The 12,716-nt window shown below is 43.7% G+C and overlaps 1 protein-coding gene across 1 annotated transcript; it reads right to left on the bottom strand.

The window, feature by feature from the left end:
• Window positions 1-3,352: 3,352 nt before the first annotated feature.
• On the bottom strand, window positions 3,353-4,921 carry LOC121969693 (transcription factor TCP7-like). Its single transcript, XM_042519918.1, has 2 exons — window positions 3,681-4,921; window positions 3,353-3,552 (listed from the first exon to the last, which is right to left on the bottom strand). Exon 1 carries the CDS (start codon window positions 4,468-4,470, stop codon window positions 3,700-3,702), a length of 771 nt encoding a protein of 256 aa, XP_042375852.1. The 5' UTR covers window positions 4,471-4,921; the 3' UTR covers window positions 3,353-3,552; window positions 3,681-3,699.
• Between the last annotated feature and the right edge of the window lie 7,795 nt (window positions 4,922-12,716).

Here is a 12,716-nt window from a genome sequence, read left to right as displayed (position 1 = left end):
GGTGCGGCTCGGCGTCGGGGGAGAAGAAGGGAACGGCGTCGGGGAGAGGAATAAAAGAGAAAAGAAAAACAAATAAAAAGGAAAAGAAAATAAATAACTTTTCCTCGCCTAAATGGGGTAGCCTAAACAGGCTTTCCCGGGCCCCGTTCTTGTCCCCGTTAACTCGTCCATACGAGCTCCGAAAAATTCCCGAAAAATGTCCTAAAATTCCAGAAAATTCCCTTATTAATATTCGCCTATTTTCTGGTATTTTACAATATCAATCATACGAATGGAAATAAATTTTACCAAGTGGATCCTCAAATTTGCTCTAGAAAGTTTAATTTTATTCACTCCCTCAAAAGAACGTTTCCTAGATCAAACGGGAATAATTCCAGCAAGAAAGTTAATGAGTGGGACCCAATTTTATCCTCGCCGGCAAACCACCCAAGGCTTACAATAAACCAACCACCAGAGGGGCCCGCCAACCAGATGTCCACATTGGCTGTTTTCCAGCAATAGCGGTGAGCGAATGGGTAACGATTGATATTCTCCTCCTTGGTTTGCTCAAATGTTGCCCAGGTTGAGTGGGCTCGTACGCGATGGGCGCCCACTGAGGCACGGAAGGAGGGTGAAAATATCTGTCCCCCTCATAATTGGGAAAAGAGAGAAAACACGAAAGGGACCGTCCAGAAAAAGAGGCCGACAACCTGACCCGGCTCTATCGTCCTCCAGGCCCACATGTACGATCGGGACCCAAACGAGCAGGGCCCACCTGATCCGACTGTTCTCCTCACCGGGGTAAAAAACTTTGGCGAGCAGTTTGGGGAATCATCAACCGTCGAGATCCCACACTTTTGACAGACAGTCTGAATGAACACGTGAAAACAAGAAAATTTATTTTTTAATGAAGACAAAAGGACAAATTATCGAATTACTGTCTATAAAATGAAAACTGAACAGTATGACACGGGAGAATAATGTTTCGAATAAAATAAGATGATCAAAAAATTTAAAAGATACTTTTAAAAAAATAAAAAAGATGCCCGACCTCCTATATCTCTTATCTACAAAATTATCATTATTGTAGTATTGTCCTAACAATTATAGAGTATTTACTATAACATTTTAAAATAAATTTTTTATTCAATTTTATAATTATCAATTTAATCAAAATTACTTAAATTTAATAAAAAATCATTTTAACTTAGTCCAAATTATTTTAAAACTCTTGTAATTACAACAGTTTGATAACTATTATAACAGATTTTAAATAATCTCGTTTTAAAATAATTTGATAATATTAAATAATTTTAATTAAATTTATATATAGTATTTCTAATAAAGTCAAATCAATTTATTTTAACACATTATAGTGATTACAATAATGCTAAAAATAATTAATAATTACTTTTTTTTACTTAATGATATCTTTTAATTTTTCAACAATGGATCAAAAGACACTTACAATTATAAAAGTCTCACGAAAATGCAACTAACTGTTATTTTTTTAAAATTTTAATTAATCATTAGGATTTATTCAACACTACCATTTGTGTTGATTTTTGAAAATCAATATTGTAGTAGTACTAATGTTTGAAAAGCAACACTATAGTAAAATTATTTTTTTAAAATTCAGTATCACAATGATACTATTCTTTGAATACAACACAACCATAGTTAGCAGAAAGTATAAAATGAGAAACAAATGTATCCTTTAATAAACCTAAAAGTTAAGTGCGTCTTTTGAAAATTCTGTAATTTTCAATGTGTCCTTTGGTTGATTGTCATACACCCGTATCAAATTTGTGTACTTAATCCCATGTTTTATAAAATTTAGAATATGAAATTACATATCTAAGGATATCCGTAGTAGTAAACCTCCTGAAGAGATTATGTTTCGCTACCACATCAAAAGTTAAAAATCTTACTCCTTTTAAAGTCTCTCTCTACTATCATAAACCTCTCTTTTTTTAAAAACCTTACTTCTTTTAAAATTTTCTCTTTATCCTTTCTTCACTATTTTTTTTTATAAACTTGGCCCCAAGATTTTGATACAGGTTTATAAAAAAAACTATAAACCCCACTTATATAATGGGGGAGGGGTTTATATTGAAAGGTTTATAGCATAAATCGCATGCTATAAATCTACCACTACAGATACCCTAAGAAATATCAAGCACTTAATTCTAGTTCATCGTATGATTTTGAGGTGTATCTAGAAATAGGATTTGAGATATTTAAATCAGCTTGAGATTATTCTTCATTCAAAACGTATTCTCACATCTTTTAATTAGATCAATTAATCTATATCAGTCGCATATATCTCAATTATGTCACTAAATGCATATATTTAGAACACTCTGTGTCGCGAAAACAGAGATTAATAAGGTAGTATTCGTAATATCAATCGCGCTAATAATCTTACAAAAAACAATCTAGTATTCGTACTCATGAATGGACCATTATCTTCTCTTAATTTTTCTTAAAGGCACTAGTAGCCTAAAAATGGATATATATCAAAATGCTTCCATGATTTCAATCTAAAAATGGATGATCTTAATTAATTACTACTTGAAATTCCTAAACACTCTAAATATATCCTACCAAAAATACTATATATTTTTAATTTGAGAACCCTTAATTTTCTTGAGAAAAATGTTCAAAAGTCGCTCAAATCCAAAGAGTGATCGAGTAGAGCATGGCCTCATATGGATGCCCGTTCACGTCAGTGCATACAATTGGTAGACAATATTAATATGTCTATAGTTGCAAGAACCTGTTAAGGAAAGAACAATCTCTGACAGAAAAGGCCCAAGAAATAGTAAATACACCTTTGATCGAGAAGCCTAAATCCTCGTCGCAGTGATGACAATGCGCTTGTAAATCAAATCCAAAGTGAGAAGAAGAAGAACAGTATGAGCGGATGATTGGCATGCAACAAAGTAAGCGTCGCGATTCACGAACAATAACAAAATTAATGTTTACAAAAAAAAAAAAAGAGAGAGAGAGAGAGAGAGAATTCTAGACTGCGATTGTGAGTATAGTACGTTGATAATTATTGAGGCACAGACGATAGGGACCAAGTGGTGGATCAGCAAAAACAGATGAACAGTGGAGACAATGTCGTCGATTAAGAAATCCGGGAAAGCAACTTTTGCGGCTAGAAGAACTGAAGTCTTATTAGCTTCCGGACAAACCAAAGCATATCCATAAACACTTACAATAAACCAATCATATTATTATTGCTGCCGCGCTGGCTGGTAAATCGTCGAAGAAAATGTGGTTAAGGAGGTTTGGCATGCAACAAACAGGAGGATTTCTGACTCGGAGAATGAAGACAGAGATGGAATGGTTTTCTTTGAAATTCATGTTCCAAAGTCAGTTTTTTCGTATTAGCTAGCACTCGATCGCACTTAATGCTCTTTTTTCCCCACAGAGGATGACCACCGACTTTTTACATCCAGCTTCGGCGTGTGTACATGTGCGTGCGGCCGGGCGGGGTGAAGAAGAATATTAATTGCAGCTGAATTCCATGGTTGATCTTGATCTTGATCTTGAGCTCAGAAAACCCTAATTATTGAGACACAAATGGAGAAAGAGGGCTAAAGAACGACCAAGTAATGACTCCGATTCCACAAACAAACTAAGGATTTTTGACTCGAGACAGAGAGCAGCGGGCGGGTAGAACCCTAGCTAACCTAAACTCCAAGCAGCTAGCTAATGAGCGTCGTCGTCGGTCGCCGCCGACGCAGCCCCTGTGGAAGCGGCTCCGGGAGCACCCGACAATGAGGCTAGCAGATTGAGGTGTCCGGCGAGGGGAAGGTAGTTGCCGACGCGAGCGGCGGATGCTTCCCCCATCGGCTGGCCGGCGAACCTTCCGGTTAGCGTCACCGGGACCATGTCCGGCGTCGCGAAGCTCCAGAACTGCCCGTAGTCCTGCCGGGTCGGCACGGCCCAGAAGCCGGCGGCCGGTCCGATCCCTACGCCGCCGTTGGCGTCCGCGACGGTTTCCTCTTTGCTTCCGGATTCGTAGTCCGCGCGCAGGCGCTTGCCGAGGATGAAGGGGGCGGGGGCGAGGGAGTGAGAGAGGAGGTGGGTGCCGGCGGTAGGGGAGGAGGGAGAAGGGAGGGCGAGAGGGGCGGGGGAAGAGGAAGGGCCGGAGCGGAGGAGAGAAGAGGAGGCCGTGGAGAAGCTAGCGGGCGTGGTGCCGGTGCCAGTAGCTGCGATGATGGAGGGCTCGGCCTGGCGGAGGAGCCACTCGATGGTCTGGCCGTCGGATTTGTGGCCGAGCTCGCGGGTGAGCTGGAAGACGCGGGCAGCGCAGATGATGGGCATGCGGATGCGGCGGCCACGCCCGTCCACCTTGCTGTGGCGGTCCTTGGCTGGGGGTTTCTTGAGCACCAGCGAGCCGTTCCCGGCTACGGGCGGCCGCGATGGCTTGTGCTGGCCCTCGAGGGCGGCGCCGCCGCCGTCGTCAGGGTTGCTCATGGCCTCGGAAGGAATAGAGAAAGGAAAGAATTAATATCGTTGTGTTTGTTTCGTTTCGGAAAAGAGGAACGGAACGGGTAGCGGAAGCGAAGGAGGAGTGGGAGGGAGGAGAGGAGAGTAATGATTGAGGAGGAGGAAGAAGAGCGAGAGGCAGGAGAAGGTGGAGACAGAGAGGAAGAGAAGATGCACATGGGGAGGTGGGGACCACAAGGCGCGCGCTTTTTTTGGTTTTTTAATTTTTTATTTCTTTTTCTCTCTGTGTTTTTTTCCTCCTGCCGCTCTCCCCTGTTTCCTTCGACACTCGGACTCCCTCGGCGGCTCGGCCACGGCCACAACCACGGCCTCGGCCGTCTCCTGCTTCCTCGAACACCGCCAGAAGAAGGAAGAGGGTCACAGTAGCTTAGCTCTTTTTACGCGATAACATTTATTTACCCTCCTACAGACCCCACCATTTGGATAATTTGGCCGTTACCATTTGCAATTTACTTTTCTTTACTGATAGGAGTATATATATATATATATATATATATATATATATATATATATATATATATATATATATATATATATAATTTGATGAGTAAACATAAAATAGAGTTTAAAGTTTTAGACCATTATAGTGATTTAGATAAATTATTTTGATGATTCTTCCGATCTGTAGTTGCTTAAGTTAGATAAATCCAGTGAGTCTCGTTCTCTACTTAAGTTGGATGATTAATTATCTCCAGTAATGGAGACGGTAAATATATGATATCGCTGATGTAATGTCAGGTTTATTTATTAGAAATTGATGATCTGAAATTTATCTTAAGATATATCTATTGTCTGTGTACCTACATGTACCTTCCTCCATATACATGTGGCCGACACTAGGGAACCGCTAAGGTAGCGGATCTACCTCAAGTTAGATGATTAATTTAATTAGTTTTATTGATTAAGCCTAATGAAATTTATTTATCGATCATCAGAGTAAATTAGAAAATGCGTACGATGTACAACTCAAAAATCCAACATCTTTCGATTGTGTGTCCCATTTAAAGAAAAAATTCCTATAAATATATCGTAACTAATGATCGAACTGCGGATACTTAGATAACCATCTAAATATTCTATCACAATATTATAATCCCAAGATGATTCCATAGAGCTGAGCCGAGAGCTGGATCAATTACCCAAAACTAATCAATAAGGCTAATTATATTTATCATTAACTTTATAAGGAAAAAGTACATAAAAGAAAATTAGATATACGTGTATAAAATTTTAAATATCTATTTAGTTAGATATAATAGGATTTTCAAAGTGAACATTTTACATTTCTTTTTGATCGATATAAAAACATTTACTTATAATAGATAATTAGATAAGGGGTATTTTGTATTAAAAGAAAACAATAAAGGGATATCCTTCACGAAAATTTAAAATCAGGTGCATCGATCATTATTCATGTCTGTTTAAAAAAAAATCAATTTAAATGTGCTCTTCAAATAAAGTAATCAAAATATTTATGTATATTGATATTGTCTAGAATATGAGTCAGTCGAAGATTGACTGAGATATTATTGGTGTTGACGAAAAGGTGACTTGGACACTCCTACATATGTGCCTGGGAAAACGGACCTCCGCGTGGGACTGACTAGCGACAGTGACTAAGCCGGTGGTACTTAGGCTCTGCACACACGTAGATAAGCACATAGAACATTAGAGACCAGAAACCAAGGAAAATGTCCCTGGCCCAGGCCCTCCGACGCTCAAGTAAGGTACTTTTTCCCCAGAAGAACAGTGTACGAAGGAAAAAAGAACTATAGAAGATAAGTGTGAATGTGCGAAAGAGCATACCTGCTCAAGGGAGAGGACCTCCCTTTTTATATGACCGTGAGTACCTCTGTAGCTTGACCGATGTCAGAAAATGTCGGGTGTCAGGGCCTATCGGGTGATGGAGGGCGCGTGACACCCTCCTATGGACTGAAAGAAGGTTTCATTCGCGGATGACAACAGACCCTTGGAATATTCCCTGACATATGGTAGTTATTCTCTTACAGGCGGTTACGATTCCCTGACATTGTTGTCGCCTAGTGCCTTCTGTCTCGCCCGGGTTTAGCTATGGGCAGCTCAGGATGACTTTTACGGTGTAGCGCCTTGCCCGAGTCTTGATGAGGGAGACGAGCTACGACCCGAGCCCCCTCCTTCACGCTTGGAGTACTTGAATGTCGGTCGGGAGCTGTCTTACTGAAAGTACCAGGCCTGTCTATGTAGATCGGGTTGAGGAAACTAGACCAGTTGGGGAAGGTCAGGCCTTACTCCAGGCTAGGTCTCATGTCTCTGATTTGGAATCCTGACATGTCAGTACCCGACCGGGAATTATGCGGCTGATGATGTCAAGCAGTCTACCTCCTTATTTCCCCTAACTACTAGCTGCCACATTCCCTTAATTTATGACTACCATGTCCTCTTGACTTCTGGCTGTCACGTCCTCTTGACTTATGACTGTCTGGCCTTATCAGACCTCACCTTTATGCACTGTATCATAAGTCTCCCCTCCAAATCTAGTTAAAGGAGACTTAGGTCTGACTGACTAGACCTAATCTCTTGGTTCATTTGCTTCGTCATTATGACTATAAATGTTGCTCCTTCTCCCAAAACCTTGGTAGTGTAACCTGTTTACTTGCTTAATCACCCGCGGGAGAAGGGTCACTTTAATTTCGACAGAAGTTGATCTCTCCCCCTTTCCTCCTCTTCAAAAGGGGTTAATCTTCATCCATAGAGTCGTACTTTCTTTCCACTGATGCCCCTTAATCATGAATTTAAATTCTGAGTCTAATGAACTGCAGCGCCTCCGTCAACAATTAGATCAGATGACTCAACTACTTACCCAAAGGGGTACAGCCTTAGCCGAGATGACACAGGATAGGGATCTTCAATCTTCATTTCGTCGAGAAATTGAGGAACTTTGGCTAGTTGCTAAATCTCGGGCTCGAGTTGAAGTAGATCTGAAACATAAAGCTTGTGCAGACCTGGAGAGTCAAGCCCAATTCCTGATCTACCTAAAGAGAAATATACAGCTTCCATATCCCTTCTTCAAGAAGAAGCCCAGATCAAACATGAAACCATTTCTCAACAACGATGTATCATTCAGTCGACTAAGGCTGAGCTAGCATAGGCTCGAGTCCATATCGAGAAAGCGAGTCAAATAGAACTCTTATACCCGAGGTGCCAGCTCGCAGCTGGTTAAATGCCCTCTATGCCTTTATGGATGTAAGAATGAGATTGTAAGGGGCATCAAGTGAATGTAGCTTTGATCGAATTTCAATCTTTATTTGTGTCTCTTTGCTCCTTTCCCACTGAAACTTTTCTGCTTCATACCATATTGTCATCGAAAGGTCGTTAGTGAAGGCCTTTTTGGTTTAGAACCCCCGAGGAGACGAGAGCTTGGAAGAAAGCTGGCCACTAGGCCGTTGAGTTTGGAGCGAGAGTCTGGAGCTCGACCGGGAGGTCGTTGGTCGTGAAAGCATGCTCACTTATACTCACGCTGGGGCGAGAGTCTGGAGCTCAACCAAGAGGTCGTTGGTCGTGAGAGCATGCTCACTTATAACTCGTACTGAGGTGAGAGTCTGGAGCCCGACCGAGAGGTCATTGGTCGTGAGAGGATGCTCACTTATAACTAGTGCTAGGGCAAAAGTTTAGAACCCGACTGAGAGGTCGTTGGTCGTGAGAGCATGCTCACTTATAATTCGCACTGAGGCCAGAGTCTGGAGCCCGACCGAGAGGTTGTTGGTCGTGAGAGCATGCTCACTTATAACTCGTGTCGGGGCAAGAGTCTGGAGCTTGACCGAGAGATCGTTGGTCATGAGAACATGCTCACTTATAACTCGCACTAACGCGAGAGTCTCGAGGTTGACCGAGAGGTCGTTCGTCGTGAGAGCATGCTCACTTATAACTCGCGCTGGGACAAGAGTCTGGAGCTTGACCAAGTGGTCGTTGGTCGTGAGAGCATGCTCACTTATAATTCGGGCTGGGGCGAGAGTCTGGAGCTTGACTGAGAGGTCGTTGGCCGTGAAAGCATGATCACTTATAACTCACACTGGGGCGAGAGTCTCGAAGTCGACCAGGAATTGGTCTGGAAGCCCGATTGAGAATTGGTCTTGAAGCTCGATTGAGAATTGGTTTGGAAGCCCGACCGAGAATTGGTTTGGAAGCCTGACCAGGAATTGGTTTGGATGCCTGCTCGAGAATTGGTCTAGAAGGGAAGTAGTTATGGATTAAAAGAGTTGTGCCCGGGGACTTAGCCTAATCCGCCTGCGATCATGAAGCGTATTGCATAAGTCAATAGTTAAATTTGAATCTTACTCAGATTCCGAAGATAAGGCGCCAATCTTGATCAACGCTTCACGCCACCTTCTTCTCCATTTCCCGAGATGGAATTTTTGGTCCTATAGGCATGATCTTCAGGAGGTAGGGGTGCCACTGTTTGCATATCACCTCCATGATTTTCCTATCCTTTTCATCATAAATGTCATTTTATAGGGAGCTGACATGTGCCATACAAACTTTCCTTGTTATAATGTCTAACGCATGTTTTCTGCATGCGACCCCAGGGTGCCTCTTTCTCTTGATCTGATGGTCATCGTGTGCTCCACCGTTTCGATTGTCTGACCCAAATCCCAATGCCCCTTAAGGGTTTTAGTTTAAAAACTCTAAAGGCCTCCAATAGTTGTTTATCAACGCTTCATCTTCCTTCATCCTTTCTTCCTCTCCTTGCTTCTGCTTTCAGCTCATTCGCTTTTCCTTTCATGTAAGTGCTTCTCATTTCTCATCTTCTACCCCTTCATTTGTTGATTCGATAATGGCCAGAGAGATGACGGTACCATGGTATGCATATTTTCATTCGGATTTGGATAGGAGTGACCTTAGGTCTGTACAATCTAGTTTGCAACTTTCCGAAGCATATACGCTCCCTTATCTCCCTCCCACCAGCTTTGTGATCTTCTTTAAAGATAAACTTCTCGGAGGTCTCTAATTTCCTATCCCCTCTTTCTTCTCTTCCTTGAGTCAGTACTTTGGTATCCCCTTGTCCCAGTTCTCCCCTAATGCCTTCCGCGCCATGTGCAGAATGGTGATCTTATATCATCTGTATGAGATCCCTTTGACTCCTGAACTCTTTCACCATTTCTATTCCCTTAAGCGCTAGGAGCCGGGTGTCTTCATGGTGCAATCCAAGACTGGGTATAGTTTTTTTGAGAGCATGCCTTCTTTGAATAAAGGCTGAAAGTCCCATTTTTTCTATGTCCAATTGTCTGAGGTCATGACCTGGCCTATTAAATGTCACCTCAATCTCCCTTCTTCCCTCGAGTTGAGAGAGCATCAGCACCAGTCCGCTTGTTTGACTGCCTTTGAAAGGCTGGATGGAGTGTAATTGTGACTCTCTTCTTTGCTATGGGAGAGAATGCTATATACTTTCGGGTTAAGCCCCATCCAGATGTCTCTAAGCACACCTTTTGGTAAAATCACTAGACTTTCCTTGCATATCTCCACTAACTGAGGTATTTTTCTTTGTCTGCAGAAGTCATCATGTTTCATGCCTTTGCCCTCGATTCCTCCACGATGCCTAGTGTGATCTTGTGGAAGCGAGGTAGGGAGATCATGGCTGGCCAGGAGGTTCCCTAGGCCAACGCCTCAGCAGGGGCTATTTCTCAATAGTCAGGAGACCCTAAGGCCCCCGAAGTTGAATCACTCCTCGATGAGGTAGCTGTTAGTGAGAGGGATCCCTCTCCATCTCCCGAGCAGCGCCTACGCCTTCAACGCAAAAGACGACGTGTGACCCCATCAGTCCAATCTTCACCTCAAAGGCTGCCCTTATCGCGGGCATCCTCCAAGGCCAAACTCCAGCTCGGGTGAGCACTACCCTTGCAACAGAGGCTACGGACTCTTCTCTTGTTCCAGTCCCCATCCAGGAGCAGGCAGCCACCTGAGCGGGAGGCCAGCCTGGGAGTGCTACGCCTTCAGCAACTTCATCCTTGGGCCAACAACTAACTTCCGCTCCTGCCTCCTCTTCTCACCCCAAGGAACGCCTCAAAGGGCGATATGCCTTCACCTCTTTATTCCAATTGTCATCCCTGCAGGTGTTGGGCTACATCTCTTTTGCCAACACCTCTCCCAACTGCGGCCAAGTGTAACTTCACAGTGCCCTGGTTTATTCATGGAAAAGTGCGGCCGACCAGATTTTGAAATGCCCCCAACTAGACTTGGACGACGAGTTCTCCCAACGACTAGTGTCAGTACGTTTTATTTTCTTCCCTTTCGCATCCTTGAAATACTGCTAATCCTGCCCGCGCTTTCTACATACCTATGTCACGGGGTTGAGCCTATCCCAATTCGTGGATGGTCTTCTCCGGGAGAACGAGTCCTTGAGGGATCGCATTCAGGAGATGGTGCCTCCTATGACCGCCAACTGTGCTTTTGACCTGACAACCACCGATAGCCTGATCCAATCTCATTTGCAGACGGTAGAGAAGCAAACCCAAATTGCCAGGAGCATGGCGCACACAGAGTCAGAGAAGATACAGTCCTTGCAAACCATCCTAAAGACCAGCGAGTCCAAGCTCAAGTCTGAGGGCTCGCAACTGCGGGAGCTCCAAGAGGCATACGCCTCTTTGAAGACAGACCTGACTGGTAAAATGGCAGATCTATCTACTAGCATTGATCGGGAGGTTTCCCTTCAAAAGCAATTTGATACGGCTCAGGCTGCTTTCAAATCTGCACAGACGGAGTTTTCAGCGGCTAGGACGGAGATACTTGTTGGAACAATCCCGATGGTCCGCGGGACTTTGTGTTTTGGTGTTTGGGCAAAATGTTTAAATTAGGTTCACCCTTGTATTTGATATATGTACTTGAGTTGTGCAGGACTGCAGGATACACACATGACTCAGGTTGACGGCTTCGGGTCCGGTGAAGGATGGAGCATCCGAGGGACCGTTGACAAGGCAGCAAGGACAAGGGACGAGGGAAGCGACTTCGAGGCATACGCGAAGGATAGCATTGGGGATGAGCCGCGGGCTTGAATGCATCCGAGGGACGAGAGCCAAAGGAAGTAGGCTTGAAGGCAAAAGGTCAAAGCTGCAAATGAAGCATCAAGTGAGTCATAAGGGTGAGGGTACGAGTGTACGAGAGATTGTACTCGGAGTAAAATCCTAATTTTAGGGTTTTACTGTAGTATTACTGTAGCGTTACTGTAGAAGTACTGTAGCAGTCGATTGCATGTTTTAGCAGTCGACTGGTGCAGTCGACTGGGGCAGTCGACTGGCAGCGAACAGAATGTCTTTGTTCGCTCGGTTAGTGTGGAATCGAGCAGTTGGGATGTAACGGTCGAATTTTCACAGAGGGCAGTCGACTGCATGTTTTAGCAGTCGACTGGTAGGCGGGGTTTTCCAACCCGTGGCCTATATAACCAAGCCTTGGGAGCTTGGTTGAGTTTGACAAAATAGAGGTGGTTAACCTCTATTAGTAGTCTACTTGTGCCCTAGCTTGTAAAGAGTCCTTGGTGAGAGTTGTGGTGAGGTTTCTCCACCCACAAGGAGGTTTGAGCTAGCCGGAGGTCTTCCGGGGAGTAATCCACTGACGGATAGGGATCGTCCTGTTAGAATTTTTCGGGCCACGAAAACCGCTTTTCGCGTCGCGGAAACCCCGAAACACCCTAGCCAAGGATCTCGTGCAAAGAAAAATCCGATTCGAAAAATTCCACGTATTTATATCATGCTTAATACCCGAATATGTTAGATCTACTCCTAGATCTATAGTTTAAAGAAAAACTACCTTTGATGCGTGCCCTTCGCTTATCCCGCTCGACTAAGGTTGAAGTTGGATCTAGAGGGCACAAAATAGAGCCCCTCTATATGTGTCCACACAAGCAATTAGGTGGAGAAGATGACCGAAACAAGGTGTGCTAGCACCTATGTGGTTTTCGGCCAAGAAGAGGAGGAAGAGAGGGAGAAGTTGCCGAGAGCACCAAGGAAGAAGAAGAATCAAAAATTAAATTCAAAATTCAATCAATCCACCATATCATGTGGCCGGCCACATAAATGTCATTAAGTGGGCAATTAATGCTCTTAATTGCCCCCTTAATGTGGCCGGCCACTCATGGGTAACCTCCCATGAGGTGGCAAGCATGAGGTGGCATGGTGATGTGTAGCATCCCCATTGGTTCTCCCATGCCACCTCATCAAATGTGGTGGCATCCAAGTCAAGTCAAT

This window comes from Zingiber officinale, chromosome 4A, assembly GCF_018446385.1.
Source record: "Zingiber officinale cultivar Zhangliang chromosome 4A, Zo_v1.1, whole genome shotgun sequence".
NCBI lineage: Eukaryota > Viridiplantae > Streptophyta > Magnoliopsida > Zingiberales > Zingiberaceae > Zingiber > Zingiber officinale.
The sequence above is the reverse complement of the archived record's forward strand: the minus strand, read 5'-3'. Positions and strand labels throughout refer to the sequence as shown.